This window comes from Hyperolius riggenbachi, chromosome 6, assembly GCF_040937935.1.
Source record: "Hyperolius riggenbachi isolate aHypRig1 chromosome 6, aHypRig1.pri, whole genome shotgun sequence".
NCBI classification, from domain to species: Eukaryota; Metazoa; Chordata; class Amphibia; order Anura; family Hyperoliidae; genus Hyperolius; species Hyperolius riggenbachi.
Genome location: NC_090651.1, coordinates 129,136,360 through 129,163,011, shown reverse-complemented (window position 1 = coordinate 129,163,011; position 26,652 = coordinate 129,136,360). Strand labels below are relative to the sequence as shown.

The window sequence follows — 26,652 nt, the reverse complement described above, 5'->3', positions numbered from 1 at the left end:
TTCTCAATTCTCTACTGTGCCTGATCCAGCAATATGGGCTCGATACGGTATAAAAATATTGAAGGATATCGTCCCAAATGGAACTCTGCTTCCCTTCTCCGACCTTAAATTACTGAATGATCTTCCCAAATGTTTTAGATACTGCCAGTTGTCGCATGCAGCTAAAGCCCAATTCGGTGGAGAAAGGATTCTGATTGAATCTGACCCAGTTGAAGCTTTACTCATCACAGAACGTCTTGATAAACCCCTATCTGCTATTTATGGATGAGCTTAAGGCCGAAATCGAAGCATCCTGGGCCTCCATAACACCTGAGCAGTGCCACAGGCTGATTGCCTACATTCCACGCCGCATTGAAGCAGTCATTTCTGCAAAAGGATTCCCGACCAAGTATTGAGTGCATAACTGAACATAATTATTTGAAGGTTGACTTTTTTTTGTTTTAAAAACACCTTTCTTTTATTGGTCGGATGAAATATGCTAATTTTTTGAGATAGGAATTTTGGGTTTTCATGAGCTGTATGTCAAAATCATCAATATTAACCACTTCACCACTGAGGGGTTTTACCCCCTGAGCACCAGAGCAATTTTCACCTTTCAGCGCTCCTTCCATTCATTCGTCTATAACGTTATCATTACTTATCGCAATGAAATGAACTATATCTTGTTTTTTTCGCCACCAATTAGGCTTTCTTTAGGTGGGACATTATGCCAAGAATTATTTTTTTCTAAATGTGTTTTAATGGGAAAATAGGAAAAATGTGGGGAAAAAAATAATTATTTTTCAGTTTTCGGCCATTATAGTTTGTAAATAATGCATGCTACTGTAATTAAAAACCCATGAAACGTATTTGCCCTTTTGTCCCGGTTATAAAACCATTTAAATTATGTCCCTATCACAATGTTTGGCGCCAATATTTTATTTGGAAATAAAGGTGCATTTTTTTCAGTTTTGCGTCCATCCCTAATTACAAGCCCATAGTTTATAAAGTAACAGTGTTATACCCTCTTGACATAAATATTCAAAAAGTTCAGTCCCTAAGGTAACTATTTATGTATTTTTTTTAATTGTAAATTTTTTAATTTTTTTTTAATTACAAAAAAAAAAAAAAATGGGGAGTGTGGGAGGTAATGAGTTAATTTTATGTGTAAAAGTCATTTATTTGTATGTGAAAAATGTGTAGGGTGTAGTTTACTATTTGGCCACAAGATGGCCACAGTAACTTTTTGTTTTAATGCGACCTCCAAGCTTCCTTCCGGAAGCTTGGAGGAAGTATAATGAGCATGGACACGTGAGTTTTTTCTCACAATGATCGCGCTGCCCATAGGAGAGCAGCTGATCATTGCGGGGCTTAGATCAACGAACGGGAATGGATTTTCCCGTTCATTGATCTCTGGGCGAGCGGGCGGCGGCGGTTTTACTAGCGGCGGGCGGCGTGTTTACGAGCGGGAGCGCAGGCAGCGTCGGGAACGCGGAAAGTCTGTGTTTCTCCGTCCCTGGTTTTTAAAGGATGGAAAAAGGGGCGGAGAAATACGTACGCGCGGGGGTAAAGTGGTTAAAACAATAAAAGGCTTGAACTACTTCAGTTGTGTGTATTTGAATCTAAAATATATGAAAGTCTAATGTTTATCAGTACATTACCGAAAATAATGAACTTTATCACAATATGCTAATTTTTTTAGAAGATCCTGTACTTATACTAGGGGCAACTATACCAGGCTACCTATACTGGGGGCACCTATACCAGGCTACTTATACTGGGACCACCTATACCAGGCTGCCTATACAGGGAAGACCTTTACCAGGCTACCTATACTGGGGGCACCTATACCAGGCTACCCACACTGGTGGCACCTATACCTGGCTATCTATACTGGGAACACCCATACCAGGCCGCCTATACTGGGGGCACCTATACCAGGCTACCCACACTGGTGGCACCTATACCTGGCTATCTATACTGGGAACACCCATATCAGACCGCCTATACTGGGGGCACCTGAACGAGGATTCCTATACTGTAAGTACGTTTTGTTTTTCGTTCAAAACCCTGCCTTACCCTCCTTTCCAACTTCTGTTTTTAAGGTGGGAGAAAGGGGTGGGGGGCCATCCATAGTTTACAGGGGGACCCAGTGATTTCTAGTCATGCCCCTGAATGCAAGTATACTGTATTGTCTTATTGAGCATGGACTTATTTGAAGAACACTTAAATCAAGTCTGAACAAAATGTTCCTTCACTTGATCTCATCCCTGCCATGTCCTACGTATTTAAATAGCATTACAATATACAATAAAATTTGTAATGCACTTTTCTACCATAGGACTCAAAGCACATACATATGTCTCTGATCGATACATGGTTGCAGGCTTGACTGTGTTACAGAGGAAATAGGCAGGTATTCATAAATGCCAGACTAAACAGTTTTTCAGTGTGGACTTAAATGTTTCCAGGTATGGAGATGTTCTATTTGGGTGTGGCAGGGAGTTCCAAAGCGTAGGAACAGCATGTCAGAAGGCTCTGTCTCTAAAGAACTGGGAGGGTGAAGGCGCCCCAAAAAATAGATTGTGGTGGATGAATGGTATATATATATACTATGTGACTAAAAATAACAAAAAATATAAATAATACAAATGGCTTACCTCAAAGGAAGGGGCAAAGCCAATTTCAAACAATCATTTTATTATTCATCAGACACTATGAATGATAATGCGTTACACGAAACACAGTCCGCTTCCTCAGATCAAATACAAAGCAGTGTCTTTATACTGTAGACAGTAAGCATGGAAAAAGCCGGAAGGAGGAAGTGCGCGGTGGTGAGGCTTCAAAGCGTCCAATAGGACTTGTGCAAGCTATTTGGAGAACATACCAAGGACTTATGGGTAAATAACCCCTTATTTCCCCACCGCACAACTGAGGTAATTAAGGCTCATTTAAATCACAAATTCGAGTGCTTAGACACTCGTAATTACTCGTGAGTCCATGCCTGCTCTTGAGTAGTCAACAGAGAGAAAAGTGATTATCTAGACATTTTCTGTAGACATAATAGGTTATCACGAGCAATAAGTGATAATAAGTGATAATTATTAAGCTTGAACCTCATGCAAAATGATGCAGATTGTGTTCTGTGGACCATCTACTCTTTATTCACAAGATGATACTGGTTATTTTGTTATCTGGAACCTGTTTCTTGCTACTTATTTGAAACTGAATAGGTTTAACCACATCGCATACAGACCTTGTTTCCCCTTATGTACAAGAGCAGTTTTGACATCTCAGCTATGTCCATATTTAATCATCAAAAACGTTATCCATACTTATGGTACCTAAATGAAATATATATCATTTTTTTTAAGACAAAGTAGACTTTCATTGTATGACATTTTTTACCTTGAACAATTTTGTTTTCTATTCCTTTTTTATGGTAAACGAGGAATCAAACAGAAAAAAAAAAATATTTCTCAGTTTTACCAATTCCAGTTTAAAAATAAAAAGAACTACTGTGGATAAAAAACACAAATTTTGTTTGGCTATTTCTGCCGTTTATCACAAAACTTAGATTTTGTTCTTGTCACAATTTATGGTGAGGATATTTGCACCTGAAATAATGCTTTAGTGGGTATTTTTCACTATGAACTGAGCAATAAAAAGTATTTTAATGGTAAAAAAACAATCTTATTGGCTCAAGGAACATATATTTCCTTTCACCAATTAGTGCTGCATCAGATAGTGCCAGAGGTGCACACATGAGCAATGCCCAACCGTGCACAGCTGTGTTTTAGCTACAAGATGCATATCTACATCCTTGTGGCTTAGATGAAGTCACAGAGAATGTAGATATACTGCAGTGGTGGATAAAGTGGCTAAAATCAAAAAATGTTGTTGCCTCCTAACAACAGTTTGAGAAGTGTTAAGTCACCCATAACTTTTGTTTGCAAACGTATTTTTGTAAGTTCTGCTACACTTTACATATACAGTATGCGTCAAACAGAGTAAATGTTAAGCAAGGCACTCAGTTGATGTACATAAGAAAGTGAAAAGGTCTTACCATGCCAGTGGTCGCCTGTTTGTGCTGCTGTTCCCATACATGTGCTCTGATATTGAGCCAAATAGTTCCAGATAAGAAATAAAGAAAATGCACTATCCATTTGCAGGTAATTAGTGTTTATTGATATCATCCATCTTGCACCATTACCATACAGCATATAAACATGCTTCTGAAACTGACTTTACATAGACATGCCGGCATAGGCAAACAAAACTGACGCGGGAGTAGAGTGGGTGGCGGACACATGTTCGATTGCCTGTGCCAACATATCTATTGTACAGCTGGTTTGAGACGTACACCTATATGAAGATGGTACAAGGTGGATGTTATCAGTAAACACTACTTCCTTGCAAAATGATCCTTTTAGACCTGTCTGGAATCACTTTACATATAACGGCGGAAGTACGGCTGAGACGGGAGTGGGGTGGCACCCGCTGGCAGTGTGTGGGGGCGGGTGGCCATGGAGTGCGCATATATGGCCGCTATGGACATTTAAGCTTTAGCATGAAACACAATGCGATGCCTGTTCCTGATGAGGCCAATTTAGTCGGCAAAACATATTGAACATATAGGCACCATCATTCATAGCCAGTAACTGACTGTTTGATGCATTATCTGACCCATGGATTTTGAACCACTACATGAACTACGAATAATTGGACATATGACAACTTATCGATTGATGGCCTAGCCAAGGATGGGTAAATAAACACATGATTCACTCTGCTGCTGTACGCTCCTGCTTTGCATCTATTGCCTTGCATGTCTTACTGGATGAGCTGCCTCTGACTCATGTTGATCCATTTGGGATTGCCACATATGCGATTCAGCGATTGGGAATTTACTGTGGACTTTTTAGGGAGGCTAAATAATATACTGAGGTGATCCAAGTGACTAACGGTCTTTTGTGAACTGGACAGTAATAGATGTGTTGTCTGCGATTGGGAACAGCACACGCATGGATAGATCTGGAGCCAATTTGTATTGTTTATTTGTGAAGCAACTCACTGCTATGCAGCCTTGTTAAACATTATCATATCAGTTTTTGCCATCGAATCTGGTTCAGAAGCTAATAATACTATACATGGGCAGTATAATGAGCTCCATCATATAGGATTGGGGACTGCAGTACCATATCCCTTTACTTACAGTTAGTCTGGCTATTTTTAAGTTTAGACACCTCATGGCTTTTTGTAGTAACTTTTATGCTTTATGTCTATATAAGATTTGGGAGTTACATTAAAGATTTTTTCTACCTATCGCTCATGCACCCAAGAGTCAACTCTTTTTCTAGTTCATATACACACCACCTAATATATCCAGGATGTCCATGATGAACTTTCATTTCTTCTACACCTGGACAAGTTGGATACAATACTTAATGAGGAAAAAGGGACTAAAAGGTTCTATAGGAAATTGAGGTTCTATATCTTATCCTCTGTCTAACAGGATAGCCTAAAGGACTTGATGAACCCTTTCAAATCATCTGCTTGGTACCCCTATGAACAACTGAAAGGTACTCTGGGAAAATTAGAAGTTTAAGTGATCGACATCTTGGTGAAGACATTCCAGTTTAGAAAAACCCTGAGAGAGAGCAAATGGGGTGGATGGGGGAGAGTGTGGGAGTTTGGGTTCTTTTTTTCATACCTAATACTGATGTCTTTTGAAGTTATGTGAGCTTGGCAAAAAAAAAAAGAAACATCAATCACACAACTAGAAATTTAGTAGCCTTTCATGAAATGAAGCAGGTGATGGATGCAGACTCTCACCACCTAATGTAAGACAATTTCCAAAAATTTCAGTTCATAATTTGTAGGATTACGTATGTCCTGTATGATCTCCAGTGCCGGACAACATAAGTAAATCCTTCCAAGTTGCACAGATAACAGCGTAAGGTATCTTCTTCCACAAAAATGTTTATATTGTTATATTTTCCAAAATGATGCAGCTTTTTAGATGAAGCACAACACTGAAGCTGTTCAGCATTAGTATATTGTTATTTTAATTTCCAAAATATTTTTGGGTAAAACCACTCAGAGAAAAAAAACACAAGATACCGCACAGTAAAGACTATGAGAAATGTATTTAATGGTACATTAATGGTACATTTTTATAAAATGACTAATACATATTGATGTGAAACTCCAGTTTAAATAACACTTCAGGACTGTGCTATTGGAAAGCTATTAAAGATGTTATTTTCTGACACAACATAGATTTTCATACCAATGATCCCACTGCCCTCCCGATGTGGTAGTAAAACTTGGGTTTGGTTGGGTTCCCTACATCTCTGCAAACCAGAGATGTAGGGAAGTCTACATCATGTCAAAATCTAGTGTCCAAAAACAAGACATAGATCTCCAATAACGTGGCCCTGAAGTGTTTTTGTTGCAAAGCAACAAGTGCCACCAAAGTCAGGTATACTGTACTGTATTTGTTGACAATCTTTATTGCATATTTTTTACCTAGCTTTGTTTAGCATAAATGAGAACAAATTATTCTTATGAGTTGCGGAAAGATAGTGTGGAGTAGGAATGACCTATGTCAGTATTGCAGAAGGACAAATGTGGCAAAACTGGCACCTCTGGGACATGCAGCTCTCTTAACTAGTTCATTATTAAAACTTGTTTGTACTACACCAGGGCTGTCAAACTCAAATACAAAGTGAGCCGAAATTGAGCTCTGGAACCAATTCGCGGGCCAACCTCAATGTCTAGTGGCCACCTCTTTCCCTTATAAAGTTCCCTAGTGTCTAACAGTCCCCCTCCATCCCCTATACAGTTCCCTAGTTTCTTGTGCCCCCCCGTCCCCTATACACTTCCCTGGTGTCTAGTGGCCCTCCTTCCTCATCTACACAGTTCCCTGGTGTTTAGTGGTTCCCCTTCCCTATATAATTCCCTGATGTTTAGTGGTTCTCTCTACCCTATACAGTTTCCTGGTTTCGAGTGCCCCCTTCTTCCCCTATACAGTTCCCTGGGGTCTAGTGGCCCCCTCCCTCTCTTACACAGTTCCCTGGTACCTAGTACTTTCCCCCTCCCCATATGGTTTCTCTGGTGATCTAGGACTTACCTTGCAATATAGCTTCTCTGGTGGACCTAAGAGGGCCAAACATAATGCAAAATGTGGAAACCACCTGAGGGCCAATTCTGATGGCTCGGAGGGCCAGATTTAGCCCACGGGCCGGAGTAAGACATGTATGTACTACACAAACTAATATAGACTTTTGGGAAAACATTGAGCTAATTAAAGAAGCAGGAAGAATGTACTCTACAAAGGATTGTCACTATGGTTAAAAGGAATACAATCTTAAAAAATATGGTCAACTGTTTAAAGAAATTGAAAGGTAATTTTAACTGATGACTGTCCAAACTGCTAAAAACACCTGACCTTAGAAGGGTTTTTAGATTGTGAGCTTTATGTGATATTTATAGCTTATGTGGTATGTATGTCTATTCCTGTGCTCTAAGAAGCTCACAATCTGAAACCCATCAAAAACATGATGTATTATGTAAAGCATTGCATAGTGTTACTGGAAAAATATAAATAAAGAACTAAATAGCTGATTGAGTGCAGGCCAGGTATTGACAGCAAATGGCTTTTATTTTAAGAGGGTGTTATTTTTGCTGTATAAAAAATGTATTTGGGTGGAAAATATTTAAGAATTCTGTGTTAGCAAATTTCAGATTTTTCTTAAAAAAAACTAAAAGGAACCTATAAGAGCGAATAGCTTGAAAGCAGGAAAAGGAAGAAATATCAGTTATTCATACTAAGTTCTAATGTAATCAGGAAAGAGAAGACCAGACAAGATTTATATTTAAAAGCTGGGCACCTGATGTGGAATGAATATGAGATATGTGTCCAACTGGCCCTCTAATGACTTTCTTGGTTTGGGTCGGCTGATTTATAATTGCTGTAGGCTTTTTGCAGTCCACTGTAAGTTCATGTTTGCAGTCAGGGAGGCTGCACACAATATGTTTATTCATACACAAATGGCACAGTTCTCTGAAGTCGGTGGCACTGTGCTTTCTCAGATACTCTCCACTAGCTGAGAGTCCTATCCAGCTGCCAAGCTCATTTAAGTTTAATTGAGGTGAAGGAAGTAATGCTGTGCAATGTTGGCACTGTGTGAGACCTCTACTGTATCCAGGCTTATTGGTTTGTTTTTGCTTCTTCTTTCCGAGTAGGAAAAAGAGAAGAAGTACATGCTACCTTTGGACAACCTGAAGGTCCGTGATGTGGAAAAAGGCTTTATGTCCAGCAAACACATCTTTGCACTGTTCAACACGGAGCAAAGGTATGAGTTAATAAAAAAGTAAAATATGTCATGTTGGTACATATCATGTTCATACCTTTGGGATTTTCTGTTCAGGAAGACTCTCACATTTCCATAATTCAGCTGTATGCTTTTCCTCTGTCTCACTTTCCACTAGAGAACCCCAGTGGCTAACTAAAAAGGAAATCCACAAGTCAGATTGCAGAGTAGTTCACAAGATCTTGCACCGCTTGGACACATGGAGGTTGTTTCAGATGATCATTTAAAGCAATTCACACCTGAGTTTTATCTAATAAGTCTTGAGTTGGGAAATAGTTTTTCATTAAAGCAAATTAGAAGCGGTGCTAAAAATCATGTAGATACTTACCTATGGAGAGGGAAGGCTCTGGATCACATAGAGCATTCCTGATCCTCTCTAAGTCCCCTTGTTCCACTGCTGTCCCCCAGTGAAACAATGCACCTTTAGGACTTCTCTGCAGTCTTCGGAAGCACTTGTGTCTCTGATTACTTCCCAAGATGGGCGCATCCGTACTAAGCATGCATAAGCCCAGACTTGTGCATGCGCAGTATGGATCCACTCATCTTTGGAAGTATTTAGGGGTGCAAGTATTTCTGAAGACTGCCCAAGTTAGGGCCAAAGGCGTCTTTGACCGCACTGGTTAGAAAACTTCCCTGGGGCCCAGCGCTGGGACAACGGCATGGAGAAAGTACCAGGAAAAGTCTATGGGACCCAGACACTTCCCTCTACATAATTATCTAACTCATATATTTATTTATTTATTTTGCGGTGCCTCCGATTTACTTTAAAGGACCACTATGGTGAAGAATTACTAAATTTAAACTTGTGTACACATCCATATGAAAAGTACATTTCTCCCAGATTAAAATGTAGTATAAATTACTTTTCTCCTGTGTTGCAGTCACTTATAGTAGGCAGTAAAATCTGACAGATCTGACAGTTTGGAACTAGCCCACATCTTCATGGGGGATTCCCAGGGTTTTGTTAATTTTCCAAATGACTTACTGAATGCAAGTTGCTCAGTCCAACTGCTTAAAAATGTGCTAAGTAACAAGCAGGCTTGCTTAAATTTTTGTTTTGATCTTTTACAGGAATTACCTTTGTAAAAAATAAAGGAGATACCTAGAATCCTAATAAAGAGATGGAATAGTCCAAAACCTGTCAGATCTGTCAGTCAATGATTGTTACTGCTATCTGAAGTGACTGCAACAAAGGGGGAAAATAACTAGTTATGCATTTTAATCAGGGAGAAATATACTTTCTATAAGTATGCCTACACATATATTTGAAAACATTTTTTGTGATAGTGATCCTTTAAGTGTCACTATAAACTGACTCACATTCAGTAACTAAGAATTGCAGTGGTGTACTGCAGAAAAGAATGAATGGGGAAACAAAGCGGGGTAGAGATGTGTATCAGGTGTAATAGAATATCAGGTATAATAAACAATATAAGAAGGCAGAATTGGGAAACTATTGTTAAATCTTTTGCAGATGGAATTGAATCACATATTTAAGGCTATGGTGAGGCCTGTTTCATAAAAACCATACAATTAGAATTTCAGCTATTTCAGGTATTTTACAATACCCCAGATTTCAGATTATACAATATAAAAGGCCAAATATGTTCCTCTTCCCTTGCATCTATTTGCTTTTCAATAAACATGGATACCATTAGTGGAGGATGCAAACATAGAGCTCACCCTTACTACCTATCCTTGTGGTCTAATGGCATATTTATGGATTTTCAGTAAGGCTATTTTCACAAATGGTGCAGTGAGATTGTCCTGCAGCTGGTGAGCCTGAAGCAGGACAGTCGCACCACACCATTCCACCTTGCACATTACCCTGTGGCAGACTGTGGCAGCAGAGTAATATGCATGACCCCGCCCCGCGCTCAGTGACATGCTCCCTGCAGGACAGTAGGTATGTTGCTGAATTTAGGCCATATGTGCTCTGCAGTGCCACTGTCTAAATAGACTCCAATGCAAATGTGCGCTCAGCAACACTCTGTAGAGTCTGCATCATCGGAAGCACTTCCGTCGTATTGCATCGTGTGGCCAGTCTCATATATAAAACAGAGAAACCGAGAGCCCAATATAGTGTAGTATGTATTGGATCAGGGAGAATTAGTGTGGAGTAAGTATTATACTTACAAACATGGGTTACCGTTTAGGCAACCACTTTATAGGCAGGTGGGGAGATTAGACCTGTCCCCACTCAGGATTAAGATGTCGCTCTCTGAAGAAGGAAAGGAGGGTTTGTCACCCTTCCAACCACCAAGGGTGGATATCTTGACAAGTAGATGTACAGAGGCGCCAAAAGGATAAAATATGCTAAAATGTTTAAAATATTCGGGTGGCGGCGGTGGACCGGCCACTCAGAAATAGACTCGATGCTGTCGCTTAAGATAAAGACAATTTATTCACATACTCCATGAACAGAACCGCAACGCGTTTCATGGGTATATTCCCGCTTCCTCAGGCAATAAACAGACAGGAGTACACAGTAGAGTCTCAAGGTCACGAATAGCGCCTCTGTAGGAAGCGGTTAAACATTTTAGCATATTTTATCCTTTTGGCGCCTCTGTACATCTACTTGTCCAGTCTCATATATACTCATCGCCACTGCGTTGTGGGAGCAGTGGGGGAGAGTACTGCTACGCGCCGCAATGGTGTAAAAGGGACTTAAAATGTATAAAACTGTAGCAGGGGGTATTTCTCTTTTATTTAATCACATAAATTCCTAATGATCATCAAACCCTATATTGTGTTCTCTAAAATATTATTCAGAACAAAGGATCCCTTGATAATGGTTCATACATTGCAGTTGTGACATAATCCTATGCTAGGCACACTGTCGAGAGAAGACTCATTGCCCAGATACTTGCCACCTGGTCTCAGCTTCATGGTGATTGACCATGTGACCAAGTTGAAACAAAGGGGAAATCAGTGGCGTATCAGTGGCGTACCATTAAAGGACTTGCTGAGATCATTTCAGTAATTGTCTTGTTAACTTAGGTGAGAATGTTGACGAGCACAAGGCTGAAGATCATTATGTCAGGCTGATTGGGTTAGAATGACAGACTTGACATGTTAAAAGGAGGGTGATGCTTGAAATCATTGATCTTCCATTGTTAACCATGGTGACCAGCAAAGAAACGCATGCAGCCATCATTACGTTGCATAAGAATGGCTTCACAGGCAAGGATATTGTGGCTACTAAGATTGCACCTAAATCAACAATTTATAGGATCATCAAGAACTTCAAGGAAAGAGGTTCAATTCTTGTTAAGAAGGCTTCAGGGTGTCCAAGAAAGTCCAGCAAGCGCTAGATTCATCTCCTAAAGAGGATTCAGCTGTGGGACCGGAGTGCAACCAGTGCAGAGGTTGCTCAGGAATGGCAGCAGGCAGGTGTGAGCGCATCTGCACGCACAGTGAGGCGAAGACTTTTGGAAGATGCCCTGGTGTCAAGAAGGGCAGCAAAGAAGCCACTTCTCAGGGACAGATTGATCTTCTGCAGAAAGTATGGTGAATGGACTGCTGAGGACTGGGGCAAAGTCATATTCTCTGATGAAGCCCCTTTCCGATTGTTTGGGGCATCTAGAAAAAGGCTTATCAGGAGAAGAAAAGGTGAGCGCTACCATCAGTCCTGTGTCATGCCAACAGTAAAGCATCCTGAGACCATTCATGTGTGGGGTTGTTTCTCATCCAAGGGAGTGGGCCCACTCACAATTTTGCCAAAAAACACAGCCATGAATAAAGAATGGTACCAAAACACCCTCCAACAGCAACTTCTTCCAACAATCCAACAACAGTTTGGTGAAGAACAATGCTTTCTCCAGCACAATGGGGCACCGTGTCATAAGGCAAAAGTGATAACTAAGTGGCTCAGGGACCAAAACATTGAAATTTTGGGTCCATGGCCTGGAAACTCCCCAGATCTTAATCTCATTGAGAACTTGTGGTCATTCCTCAAGAGGCGGGTGGACAAACAAAAACCAACTAATTCTGAGAAACTCAAAGAAGTGATTATGAAATAATGGGTTGCTATCAGTCAGGATTTGGCCCAGAAGATGATTGAGAGCATGCCCAGTCGAATTGCTGAGGTCCTGAAAAAGAAGGGCCAACACTGCAAATACTGACTCTTTGCATAAATCTCATGTAATTGTCAATAAAAGCCTTTGAAACGTATGAAGTGCTTATAATCATATTTCAGTACATCACATAAACAACTGAAATAAAGATCTAAAAGCAGTTTAGCAGCAAACTCTGTAAAAACCTAATATTTTTGATAGTCTCAAAACTTTTGGCCAGGACTGTAGGTAGTATAGTTGTCCATAGTATAGTTGCCCCAGTATAGCTAATATAGTTCCCCCAGTGTAGGTAGTATAGTTGACACAGTATAGCTAGTATAGTTTCCCCAGTTTAGCTAGTATAGTTGCTCCAGTATAGATACTATAATTGCCCCAAGTGTAGGTAGTATAGTTGCTCCAGTATAGCTAGTATAGTTGCCACCAGTGTAGCTAGTATAGTTGCCCCCAGTGTAGGTAGTATAGTTGCCCCAGTGTAGCTTGTATAGTTGCCCCCAGTGTAGGTAGTGTAGTTGCCCCAGTGTAGCTAGTATAGTTGCCCCAGGAGGGGGAAGCAGCTCTCTCCCCCTCCTTATATGCGGTGCCAAGCAGTCGGGCGGAGAATTATTCATCTGACTTCTGCATTCCAAGCACTGGAGCGCAGCGTCACCGTCGCCACAGGTCTCCGCCTTCAATGCAGCTCACTGTGCTTCCACTAATCAGGAAGCACAGTGGGCGGCATTGAAGGCGGAGACCTGTGGCGACGGTGACGCTGCGCTCCAGCGCTTGGAACTCATAAGTCAGGTGAGTAATTCTCTGCCCGCCTGCTTGTCGCCGCATATATGGAGGGAAAGAGAGCAGAAGGAGGGGACCCAGGTGAGGGAGGGGGGTGTTGGCAACACACACCTCCCTGTCAGTCACCTGGTGCGCCACGCCCCCTAGTGCCCAATGGTTGGAACGCCCCTGGGGGAGATCACAACTTTGTGTGTTAAAATATGTCTGTTTGATTATTTGGTTGAGGATATTGTCTCCAATCAGTCTCTTTTTGATATTAGCTTGATAAAGGACAAGGCAATAAAGAGCTACTGTAAACTACTGAAAATTTGATGCCTTCTAATACCAAACTAAATTGGCTTTCATCAAGCATACGATGAGTGAAAACCTTTGCAAGTTAATAGCAGACACCCAACATCTAACCTGGGCTTTCTAGATCACTTACAGCATGTTCTCCGGCATTTCTCACTGTTCCACTAGTAAATCATCTCCAAATAATCCTATATGTAGCTTTACTTTATTCAGCATGGTGGTGTAACGGGCAGCACGGTGGTGTGGTGGTTACCGCTCTCGCCTTGCAGCGCTGAGTCCCTGGTTCAAATCCCAGCCAGGTCAACATCTGCAAGGAGTTTGTATGTTCTCCATGTGTCTGCAAACATACAGATAAGTTAACTGGCTTCCCCCTAAATTGGCCCTAGACTATGATACATGCACTACACAATACATACATAGACATATGAATACGGTAGGGACTAGATTGTGAGTCCCTCGGAGGGACCATTAGTGACAAAACAATATACTCTGTATAGCACTGCGTAATATGTTGGCTCTATAAAGATACTAAAATAATTCATAGCTTTAATCTGAACTTACACTATATCCGAATATCTACGTTTTTTTCATGCAAGAATGCATCAGAAAAATGCATTATAGCTTATTGCCCATTTTAAATGAATGGTCTGTTTGCATTTAGATCCATTTTATCCATGCAGGTCCCTTTTCTGGACATGAATAGCGCATGTGTTACATTGAGAACTAATGCGTGTGGTGTCCGGAAAAATGAAATGAAAATGAAATCATAAAAAGATGTGTCACTGCATGGACACTGCAGAAGGTAGTGGAAGGTTCTCCAATAACAGCCCCTTGTGATTGTGATGTCACTTGCTATCGAGGGTTATTATTTTCACACATTGATAGGCCACCACGGAGTCAACACCTAAATCCTATTGAGAATCTTTGGAATGGACACTACCATCTCCAGTGATCTCAGCTGGAATCCCAATATTGCTGCCACTCAGTAGTAAGCCCAGCAGAGACTTCTTCCTCCACCAGCTGAGAAAGTTCAGCATGGCCCAAGAGATTCTGGCAAGCTTTTACTCTGCCACCATTAAATCAATCATCTGCTCCTCCTTTTTGGTCTGGTATGCTGCTGCCTCCGCCAGCAACAGGCATAAACTACAGAGGGTCAGATCAGCAGAGAGGATCATTGGGAGTCCCTCGTCTCATCGGCCCTCCTATACAACTCCAGACTGCGCTCTAGAACACTTCTTCAGTCTGCTCCCATCTGGCCGGAGGCTTTGGGTCATGTTCACCAGGACTTCAAGACACAGCAACTCTTTCTTCCCCTTGGCTGTCAGCCTCTTGAACTCCCTCCTCATACCCCCCCCCCCCCCCCATCAGTTCAACCCCTGGTTGAACTCGATGGACGTATGTCTTTTCTCATCCCAAGTAACTTTATAACATGCACATCGGACTAAACTGTTCAGACTGTTGAGTCACAATTTGTTTTTGTTCTGTATTATGTATATTGTTGTTTCTTTACCTTGTAAACTGCATCTTTTTGTTCCTATCTATCTCTTTCGTCTACTTAAGCTATGTAATGTGCCAAAACCAATACCAGTCAATGCTTGGTGAAACAAAGGATTCTGCTAATGCAGCTCTGGACGGAAATAAATGTTGTGACATTGCAGAAGCTTATTGTTATAATGCCATAGTGAATGTGTGCCTTAATCGAAGCTAAAGGTGGTCCAACAAAATGTTACAGCATGTGACTTTTTTTGGAGAGGCCGTGTTATTTGTTATACCAAGACTACTTTTACACTTGCTGCATTATCAGCATTTTCCAGTTATGCAAGAATACACAGCAATGAAAGCTGCCTTCGTACATGAGATGAGCATTGCCAATTCAACGTTTTACAGGAGGAATCGGAAACAATTGTATCTCATTACTATTGGGCCAACTATGCTTGGGGACATAGCAATTCATCCATTTGGACTGTCTTCCCTGGAACAAAACAGACAGTTGTTGGGGATAACTTCTCACTTCACCCTCTCTCTTATATAGGTTGGAAAATAGAAAAGTGTACATGTTCTTAGCCAGTTTGCTAGCGCTACAGTGCCCTAAAGAGAACTGAAACATGCCTGCACATCCAAAGGTCCTTGGAAGCCTGCATTTGGCTTAAGCAGATAATGTAGTTCTAAATATCTTGTTTTACAAGGCCAAAAGACCTGCAATGTCTGCAGCTCATGAAAACTCCTGTTTTGCTTTATTTATTTGGTTTTTGCTTCCAATGTGACATTTTACTGCATGCTAGAACATTTCACTAGCTCAACATTTCTAAGTAGTATGCAGTATTTGACTCCATGGAGGGATTAGTAAATTTATTACATTATACTTCCCAAAGGTAGTTATTGGAAATGTATATCCTGGTCAGTTACTCTGTAATGACATGTAATGCTGTAGGACAGATTTGTCAAAACCAGTGCAAGGAAAAGTGTAGCAAAACTGGTGCAAAAGTGCAGCAGATGTCCAGATCAAGGATTCTGATTGGTTGCTTTGCTCAACTGCTTTAGTTCTGCACCTATTTTTCACTAGTTTTGCTTCAGTGCTTGGTTACACTGCAATACTTATAGAGACTCTGTAATAAAACAAACGGGTCCCTGGGAGGCACTTGGCTGCCATTCGGAGGGGCCCAGCGAGACCACCGTGGGATGGAGGAGGACAGGGGAAGCCTCGATAGGATCCAAAGGCTTCCCCCTCCCGAGGTAGGTACCCATCAGGGGCACTTTTTTCTGTTACAGGTTTTCTTTAGATAAAAGTTTGAAAACTCAATCAGTGGTCTACATGCCAACACTTGCCTTCTTTTTAAACTGTTTTTAATTATTTTATATATTTTTGGGACCTACTTTTGTACTGATTCTTAGTTAGCCACCCCTAGGTTTAGTTGGAATTTCATGTTACAGCATCAGGTTTCATTTTTTTGGTGAAAGGTATTTTGGACCATTCCTCTTTACAAAACACCTCTGTTCATTAAGGTTTGATGGCTTCCGAGCATGGACAGCTTTCTTTAGCTCACACCACAGGTTTTCAATTATATTCAGGTCTGGGGACTGAGATGGCCATTCCAGAGTGTTGTACTTGTTCCTGTGCATGAACGCCTCACACCTAGGAAGTGAACTACTTCTCATAATGAATGAACTGGGTTTCTCTCAGGCTGTCTACCTCCCCACCCACAAGAAAGGGCACACCCTGGATCTTATATTTCATTGTGGACTTTTGATATCACACATGGATATAAACCCAGTGGTATGGTCAGACCACCACACCATCCACTTCTCTCTGACAGCACCAGCGATAAAACACAGAGGGAAAGAACTCATAAAATACCGTTCTCTGAAAGATGTCTCACCCCAGCACGTTCAGAATATCCTCAACTTCGACGCATTAACCAATCATTGCGCAGACCCAGACTCCATGGTCCTGATGTACAACCATGCAGTGTCATCTGCCTATGACGCCCTTGCTCCAGTTCGCATTAAACGGTCTACACCACTTCACCATGCACGGTGGTTTGACAGCTCACTAAAGGACCTAAAGAAAGAAGTGCACAGACTAGAAAGGAAGTGGCGAAAATCTCAGAATTCAAAAGATAAACACACCCTTGTCTCTCACCTGGAAAGCTACCAAAATGCGATCACCAAGAAAAAATCCTCCTACCTTCTTAAAAAACCTACCATGGATCCAGATGCAATGAGCAGCTACAGACCTGTCTCCAACCTCCCCTTCTAAGGTAAAGTTATTGAAAAGGCTGTCTATCTGCTACTTGAAACCAGGCTGTCAGTAAACAACATCCTGGACCCTCTACAATCTGGCTTTAAGAAACACCACAGCTGTGAAACAGCCCTCATCCAAGTCTGCAACGACCTGCTCATGGCAAGGGACAGAGGGGAATGCTCCATCCTAATCCTGTTGGATCTCTCAGCGGTTTTTGATACAGTTGACCATGAAATCCTGCTTAACAGACTGCAGGAGTACTGTGGCATCAGTGGATCAGTCCTCCAGTGGTTCAGATCATTCCTGACTGACAGAACACAGAGAGTATCCCTAGGACCTATAATGTCCAAACCTGCACCTCTACAATTCGGAGTGCCACAAGGATCAATCCTATCCCCTCTGCTGTTTGCAATCTACATGTTGCCACTCGGTACACTTATCCAACTACATGGCCTGACGTACCACTGCTACGCCGATGACACACAGCTATACCTGTCCTTCAAACCTGGTGGAACAGACCCTACTCCAAAAATAAACTCTTGCTTAGCTGAGCTACAAGCATGGATGAATGATAACTGGTTGAAACTGAATGCTGACAAAACTGAGGTCCTCTTTGTCCAAAGCCAGTGCTCGCCATCAAAACAGCTCTATCCTAAAGCAACACCAATCAGGATTGGGAATTTGGACATAAACAGCTCCAACCTTGTGCGCAGCCTTGGCGTACTAATCGATGGGGATTTAAGTTTCAGAAACCAAATTTCATCTGTAGTTAAATCTTCCTACTTTCATCTGAAGAACATTGCAAAGATTAAACATCTGATTCCCCCAGAGGATCTTCCAACCCTAGTTCACGCCTTCATCACATCACGGCTGGATTACTGCAATGCCCTTTATGCTGGCCTCCCCAAAAAGGACCTGCGTCGCCTGCAATTAGTGCAGAATGCTGCTGCCAGATTGCTAACAAACCAGCCTCGCCACTGTCACATTACACCGATCCTTCGCTCACTGCACTGGCTACCAGTAGAATGGAGAATACTCTTCAAGATTAGACTGCTGACATTCAAATCCCTGCACAATCTGGGCCCTGGATACATGAAGGACTTGCTGAAGCTGCACCACACCTCTCACAACCTCAGATCAGCTAGTTCTATAAACTTGGTCACTCCCAGAGTACACCTCAAAAAATCTGGAGATAGAGCCTTCTGTCATGCTGCCCCTACTCTTTGGAACTCCCTGCCACACCCAGTAAAGACAGCACCATCCCTGGAGCTATTCAAATCCAGACTGAAAAGCCACCTGTTTAGCCTGGCATTTCCGGACTTATAAAATTCTTACTCTGTACCACAATGGTCTGAGCCATGCTTATGCGCTTTGAGTCCTATGGGAGAAAAGCGCTCTACAAATGTTATTTGTTGTTGTTGTTTGTTGTTAGTGGATTTTAAGCAGTGTTTAGGGTCGTTGTCTTGTCAAAAGATCCAGCCCCGGCGCAGCTTCAGGTTTGTCACTAATGCCTGGACATTGGTCTCCAGAATCTGCTAATACTGAGTGGAATCCATGCGTCCCTCAACTTTAACAAGATTCCCAGTGCCTGCACTGGCCACACAGACCCAAAGCATGATGGAATCCCCACCATATTTTACTGTAGGTAGCAGGTGTTTTTCTTGGAATGCTGTGTTTTAATTTTATTGGTTCCAAAACCTTTAGAACTAATTATTGGAACTCAAATTAGCTTGGTAAGCTCAGTGACCCCTGACCTACATACACAGGTGAATCTAATTATGAGAAAGAGTATCTAAGGGGGTCAATTGTAAGTTTCCCTCTTTAAATTTTCTCTGAAGAGTAGCAACATGGGTGTCTCAAAACAACTCTCAAATGACCTGAAGACAAAGATTGTTCACCATCACGGTTTAAAGAGAAACTCCGACCAAGAATTGAACTTTATCCCAATCAGTAGCTGATACCCCCTTTTACATGAGAAATCTATTCCTTTTCACAAAGATACCATCAGGGGGCACTGTATGACTGATATTGTGGTAAAACCCCTCCCACAACAAACTCTGAGGACCGTGGTACTCCTGGCAGTTTCCTGTCTGTGAACCTTGTTGCATTGTGGGAAATAGCTATTTACTGCTGTTTCCAACTGCCAAAAAAGTATGCAGCAGCTACATCACCTGCCAAAAGTAAAAATCTCACCATGTGGTAAACGTCAGAATGTAAATCAGGGATTTAAAAGATTTTACAGTTGGCATAACTGACTAAATAATTTATACATAATTATTGTAAAACTGAAGCACTTTTTTATTACATTATTTTCACTGGAGTTCCTCTTTAAGGGAAGGATACAGAAAGCTGTCTCAGAGATTTCAGCAGTCTGTTTCCACATCTAGGAACATATTGAGGAAATGAAAGACCACAGGCTCAATTCAAGTTAAGTCTCAAAGTGGCAGGCCAAGAAAAATCTCGGATAAACAGAAGCGACAAATGGTGAGAACAGTTAGAGTCCGCCCACAGACCAGCACCAAAGACCTACAACATCATCTTGCTGCAGATGGAGTCACTGTTCGTAATAAAGGTACAGAAGAAGGGGGAGAGGAGGGTCGGCACTAAAGCCGGATCAGTATCTGATATGGAGGACCAACAGGGCCATAGCGCATCCCACTAGTGACAAAATCAGCGTGCTCTGACTGGAAATGAACAGAAGTCAGGTAGATATACCAAAGAGTGCGGAGTCGGCACTGCTGCAAACTGTGCTTTAATCCACAGGTGGTAGTTCACAGGTAGTAGTTCATTACATTGCGTGCAATACAAATAAGGTAAACATACCGTGCGGTGGGGGCTGTAGGCTGTAAGCTGGTGGTGGGTGCTGGGTACAGGAATAGCCTTACGGCCATTTCGCGCTATCTGGGCAGCCTCCGTAGAAGCGCCCAGATAGCGCGAAACGGCCGTAAGGCTATTCCTGTACCCAGCACCCACCACCAGCTTACAGCCTACAGCCCCCACCGCACGGTATGTTTACCTTATTTGTATTGCACGCAATGTGATGAACTACTACCTGTGAACTACCACCTGTGGATTAAAGCACAGTTTGCAGCAGTGCCGACTCTGCACTCTTTGGTATATCTAGATGGAGTCACTGTGCTGTGCAGGTAAGCTCCGGGAGGCGCTAAAAAACATTGCACAAAAATGTTTAAAAGCTCTGGCATCAGCGATTTCGATTTTAGATGTGAACAAAGCCTCAGTGAGTATATTTTCTTTTAAACTTCACAACCTTCACCTTACAAGTGATATACTGCACTAGATTGACCTTCCGGTGTCCTTGTCTTCTTCTTGTTTCTTATTCATCATTCTTCATTGCTCTAGTATTGCTTGAACTGGTTTGATAACTCTGCCGCACAGTGGCCTAGCAGGCAGATCATCTACCTCTCATATATTATATTTATATAGTTATTTTCTTTAGAAGGTTGCTTCACTTGAGTACACGTCATTTTATAACTAAATACCATCAAATACTGCTTTTTTTTCTTTGGGAAAGTAAAAATATACTTCCATATATTTCTTGACTACTGCAACCTCCTTCTCTTTGGCTTTCTAAAAATAGAGAGGAAACTGATAAGCGATCTGATCAGACGAATAGAATCGTTCCGAAATTTGGATCGAGGGAAGGATTGATAAAATGATTGTTCATCATTGATCAGCATCATTAACCTATTTTGGTTCCTGGACGTGGTTTCTACGTCCAGGAACCATGCGCGCTCCCGCGGCCGATCGTGCGCGTGCACGCGCACTCCCGGCCGCGGATTCAGTAGCCAAGGAATCAATGTATCGGGCTATGGTGCCCGATCACTGATTCCTCTCCCCCACTGCAAAAAGCGACAGCTTCTCTCGGAAGCTGTGCTTTTTCTGGCTGTCTCCTTCCCGATGCGTCACTCTAAGCGCGTGCTACGCTTAGAGTGACGTCATGTAAACAAACTCATGGCCAAAAAGTAATACTACACCTGAAAAAAAAAATTAACACACATTTACATTATAAATCTATTGTTTACCTCCATCCCTCCCAAAACTACCCAAATAAAATGTTTACTATAAAAAAAAAAATTACAATAATAAAAGGGTCTAAACTTTTTAAATATCAATGTAAAGATGAAATATTTCTATATTTTTTTTATTTTAAACTTGTAAATAGTGATAGATGCAAAATGGAAAAAATGCACCTTTATTTCCAAATAAAATATTGTCGTCATACATTGTGATAGGGACATAACTTTAACGGTGTAACAACCGGGACATATGGGCAAATAAAATACGTGAGTTTTAATTATGGAGGCATGTATTATTTTAAAACTATAATGGCTGAAAACTGAGAAATAATGAATTTTTCCATTTTTTTCTTATTCTTCCTGTTAAAATGCATTTACAGTAAAGTGGCTCTTAGCAAAATGTACCCCCCAAAGAAAGCCTAATTGGTGGCGGAAAAAACAAGATATAGATCAGTGCATTGTGATAAGTAGTGATAAAGTTATAGGCTAATGAATGGGAGGTGAACATTTCTCACGTGAAAATGACGGAACGCGAATGGGTTTACAGCTCCCGCTTTGATAGATTGTTCGGTTGATCACTCAGAAGATTGTACCATTAACCACTTATGCCTTTTGGCCGTATCTCCTATGTCCAAAAAGGAGGTCACTCATGCCTTCCGGATGTAGGAGCTACGTCCCAACTGAAACCTGCCGCTGTGGACGATCAAACGCGCTACCGCACCACAACCCCCCTACCGGGTTGGTTCTCCATTAAGCTGCAATGATCGCTATTACGAGTAATAGCAAACATTGTAAAATGTACAGAGGAAGTACATTACTTCCTGTAATGCTCATGGGCATGTGCACGTGAGCCCAGTACTGTACCACTGATTGGTCAACAACATGAATCAGTACCTTACAAAATTACCACTTTTGAATAGCCCTGGTTGATAGCTTTCCATAATGGTGACATTTGTGACCTTTTTCTGACTCCTCTGGGGCAATGCAAACAAAGAATAGTGCTGTAACAATGAGTGCAAAAAAAAGGAAAAAGTCCTGCAAAAAGCCATAGGAATGCCTTGAGAATATACATTGCATCCAGTTTGTTATCAAATGATGTATACGTGACCTCATTTTAATCATGAGTTGCAGAATACATTTTTGATCTGTCTTATAGCTTGGATACCTGTTGCATAAACATTATGTAGGGACAAACTCAATCCATCATTCAAAAAAACAAATATTTTTAAACTTATGTTCAACTTGGGAAAGTTGCAGCAAAATTACACAAGTTGGTAGCTCACAAAACACCATCTTTTGAATAGCCCGGGTTGTTTGTTTTCCATAATTTTGACATTTGTTTGCTTTTCCTGCTGCCCAGATTCTTCTGTGGCTATGCAAATAAAGTATGGTGCTAAAATACTGGCCTGTACAAAACCACGTGCACACTTCGGAGTTAATGGCCTGCTAGATGCCCAGCTAGCTATCACCTGAGAGATATGTGGTATTATTTTAATTGCGTAGAATAGATTTTAGGGTGTTTTAGTGTTGAGGCCTATGTCTTGTGAATCCTTTTTAGTGATAAACTGAATTAAAAGCAATACATGTTTTATGTTCATACACGTTGTACCAGAATAAAAAGCTTGTAAAAAGAAAACAAAGTGACATAATTTAAAAGAGAATATATAAAATGTTACCTTAGGGACTTAAGTTTTTTAAATATTTAAGCCATGAGGGTATATTTCTGTTATTTTTGCAAATAAGGGTTTGTAGTTATTGCTAGGATACAATGAGAAAACAAAAAACACAATATAGAAAGCATTAGCTGTTTTTCCAAATAATATATGATCCCCATACATTACACTAGGAGCAGAATTGAAATGTTGGGATAACAAGGACAAATGGACAAATACAATGCATGGCTTCTATCTAGGGTAGCATTGTTTATTTTAAAACTATAGTGGATGGAAATTGATAAATAGTTAATTTTTTTTCATAGTTTTTTCTTTTTTCCCTTTAACCACTTGCCGACCGCACGCTTATACCGTGCGTCGGCAAAGTGGCAGCTGCAGGACCAGCGACGCAGTACTGCGTCACCAGCTGCAGGCTGATTAATCGGGAAGCAGCCGCTCGCGCGAGCGGCTGCTTCCTGTCAATTCACGGCAGGGGGCTCCGTGAATAGCCTGCGGGCCGCCGATGGCGGCTCGTAGGCTAAATGTAAACACAAGCGGAAATAATCCGCTTTGTTTACATTGTACGGCGCTGCTGCACAGATCGGCGATCCCCGGCCAATCAGCGGCCGGGGATCGCCGCCATGTGACGGGACAGCCTGTCACTGGCTGCACAGGACGGATAGCGTCCTGTGCAGCCCGGTCACCAGGGGGGGCCAGGTAGGAGAGGGAGGGGGAGGATTTCGCCGCGGAGGGGGGCTTTGAGGTGCCCCCCCCGCAACACCCGGCAGGCAGGAGCGATCAGACCCCCCCAGCACATCATCCCTCTAGTGGGGAAAAAAGGGGGGCGATCTGGTCGCTCTGCCTGCACCCTGATCTGTGCTGGGGGCTGCAGAGCCCACCCAGCACAGATCAGCTAAAACAGCGCTGGTCCTTAAGGGGGGGTAAAGGGTGGGTCCTCAAGTGGTTAAAATGCATGGAGAAAAACATAATAACTAACATATATATATATATATATATATATATATGTATGTATATATATATATATATATATATATAATCACCCACAAAACCCTAATTTGTGGCAAAAAAAAAAAAGATGTAGATCATTTAGATGTGATAAGTAGTGATAAAGTTATTGGCAAATAAATGAGAGGACCGCTGGTTGCTCGGATGCATAAAGTGAAAAAACACTGAAGCCTGAAGTGGTTAATGGGCACTTTTTCACTTGTTTGCTAAATCAATAGAGTCAGTTATATAAGTACAAGTTACAAAGCCACTGAAAAACTGTGCAACTCATTTTCTACATGTGTAGCAGCTTCATTTGCTCTAGAGCCCAAGGCCAGATTCCACTGCAACTTTACTTGATTACTCTTCCCCAGTGAGTCTAAGGAAGGAAGGACTTCATGGCATCTGATGCCCATGAGACCCGTATACTGAATGTTTGGAAACCTACAGGTGCATTGTCAAGCATAATAAGCAAAGCTGGAAACTTAATCACTATTAGTTTGTTTCAGAAATGGAGCCATATAAGTACAGCTTGTGTTCTCTGTATTGTATAATGAAAAGCTAAAACCTGTGCTCAGTGTGAAACTCACAGTGATAATGTCATATTCACGGGATGAATGTCGTATGATTACTAGGATAGTTTTTTTTCTGATTTTTTTTGTCTATTTTGTAGGCAGCTAGATGACATATAACATACAGAAAAAAACGACCTGCTTCGGCAACTATACCTAGGCATGTTTGGGTAGGATCTTATTGTGGAGCCCAGAATCCTTTTTTTAGAAAGCTGCAGATTGCCATTTGAGGTTAATGATGGTAGAGAATAAAATCACTCATCACCATCATCAAATAAAACATTGCCCTTTTATAATTACTTCACTGGCGCTACAGTACTCTATAAGTTTTGTCCTCCTTCACAGCTCATCTCCAGGCATTTACCTTAGCAGTCTCCTTGTCCATCTCCTCACTCCAATGATTTTAAGGACTTCCTCCACATCACTGTTTCATCACTGACATGGCCTTCCTCTTGGTCTGGTGCTAGTGGACACCAAATCAAAAAGTTTCTTACGGTCTGTCTTTAACCATCATGAAGACATGCCCAATCTATCTTTTTCTCAGGGTATATAAAATTAACTATACTTTTATCCCGAAGTACATTACATAGTCATTCTGCTCATTGTTGTTCTTTCCTCTTCACCGAGCTTCATTTTCCAGTTTTAGACCATCAATCTCAAAATGCACTTTGCTGTGAGCTCATTCATATCTAATGTGTTTTTGTACACAGTATATTAAACTGCAAGCTTATCGAAGGGACAGTGACATGGCAACAGGGCGTAACAATAGACCCTGCAAGGGAAGCAGCTGCAAGGGGGCCCAGAAGCAACAAGGGGCCCTGTGGGGGAGAAGTTTATTTTCCCTGTCCTGAGAGACTGACAACAAAGGGCATGGATAGAAAAACTTTCTGCTCTCTGCACAATTGTTCTAATGACTGCATCTGCATTTTTTTCAGACAAAGATTTGTAGACAGCCCTTATTCAGTGTTCAGCTGGGTCTTGTATACAGCGCCCAGCTCCCAACCTCTCTACCCCTCCCCAAGTGCTCTGTACTGTAGTGATGCTAGAGAATTCTGCAGAGCCAGTTGTGCTCCATCAGAGATGGGCAGAGTGAGTGTAATAAGCTGAGGCTCGGAGCGCACTCATCGGTTTTCTGTGTACAATTTCTGCACACCACATGTGTCTGTATGTGTGAAAACATCAGAATCAGAATCAGAATCACTTTTATTCGCCAAGTATGACAGGAGTCATACTCGGAATTAGTTGTGGTTCACATGGCGTAGACAAGTTCATAAGAAAAACAAGCACAGAAAAGAAAGAAAAACAAGCACAGAAAAGAAAACAGGATAACACAAAACAGACAATTTAAAGTCCAAAGTTAGTTCAGATCAGTACAGTTTAGTACAGTACAGTACCAGCCAGGCTGAGGTGCCTCCAGTCTACCGTAAAGTCTGCATATAAAAGTCCAAAAGTCAGTACAAGTTCAGTTCCAGCCAGGCTGTGTTGCCTAACCAACCCGGGTGCAGTGAGGGTGAGCTGCAGAGACCCTACCCTCATGACAGTCCGCCAATTAGTTTAGCAGCAGAATTGCTTGGGGGAAGAAGGCGTTCCTGCGCCTGGTGGTTTTGGATAAGATTGTTCAATAGTGACGACCCGACAGGAGGAGCTCAAAGTAGCGGTTGCCAGGGTGGGAGGGGTCACGAGAGATCCTGGTGGCCCTCGACTTCATCCTAGCAGAGTAGAGGAGATCGAGGGGTGGCAGCAGAGATCCGATGATCTTCTCCGCCTCAGTGATGACTCTCTGCAGTTTATACCTGTTGCTGGACGACGCACTAGCGTACCAGACAATGACTGAGGAGCAGATGATGAATTCAATGGTTGCGGTGTAGAAGCTTCTCAGAAGCTCCCGCGGCATGCCAAATTTTTTCAGTTGGCGTAGGAAGAACAGCCTCTGCTGTGATTTCTTCTGAATTCTGGTGGAGTTTTGCCCCCATTTCAGGTCGTTTGTGATGGTTGTGCCAAGAAATCGGACAGATGGCACTCTCGGGACTTCAGTTTTGTCTATGTGGACTGGTGGGAGAGGAGGGGGGTGCCTCCTGAAATCTACCACCAGTTCGACAATCTTTGCTGCGTTTAGTACTAGGTTGTTATCCCTGCACCAGTTGCAGAT

The 26,652-nt window shown here is 41.8% G+C and overlaps 1 protein-coding gene across 14 annotated transcripts in view; it reads left to right on the top strand.

The window, feature by feature from the left end:
* The window catches only part of DNM3 (dynamin 3), a 629,085-nt gene that overhangs the window by 192,703 nt on the left and 409,730 nt on the right, over positions 1-26,652 (top strand). For 13 of the 14 annotated variants that reach the window (XR_011022036.1, XR_011022035.1, XR_011022038.1 and 10 more), the window contains exon 17: positions 8,230-8,339. The exons of the other annotated variant lie outside the window; for it this stretch is intronic. Coding sequence is in view for 7 of the 13 variants with exons in the window: in XM_068239888.1 (XP_068095989.1) it covers positions 8,230-8,339 (110 nt within the window). In the remaining 6 variants the exon portion in view is untranslated. The remainder of the gene's footprint in view (positions 1-8,229; positions 8,340-26,652) is intronic. 14 annotated transcript variants of the gene reach the window in all.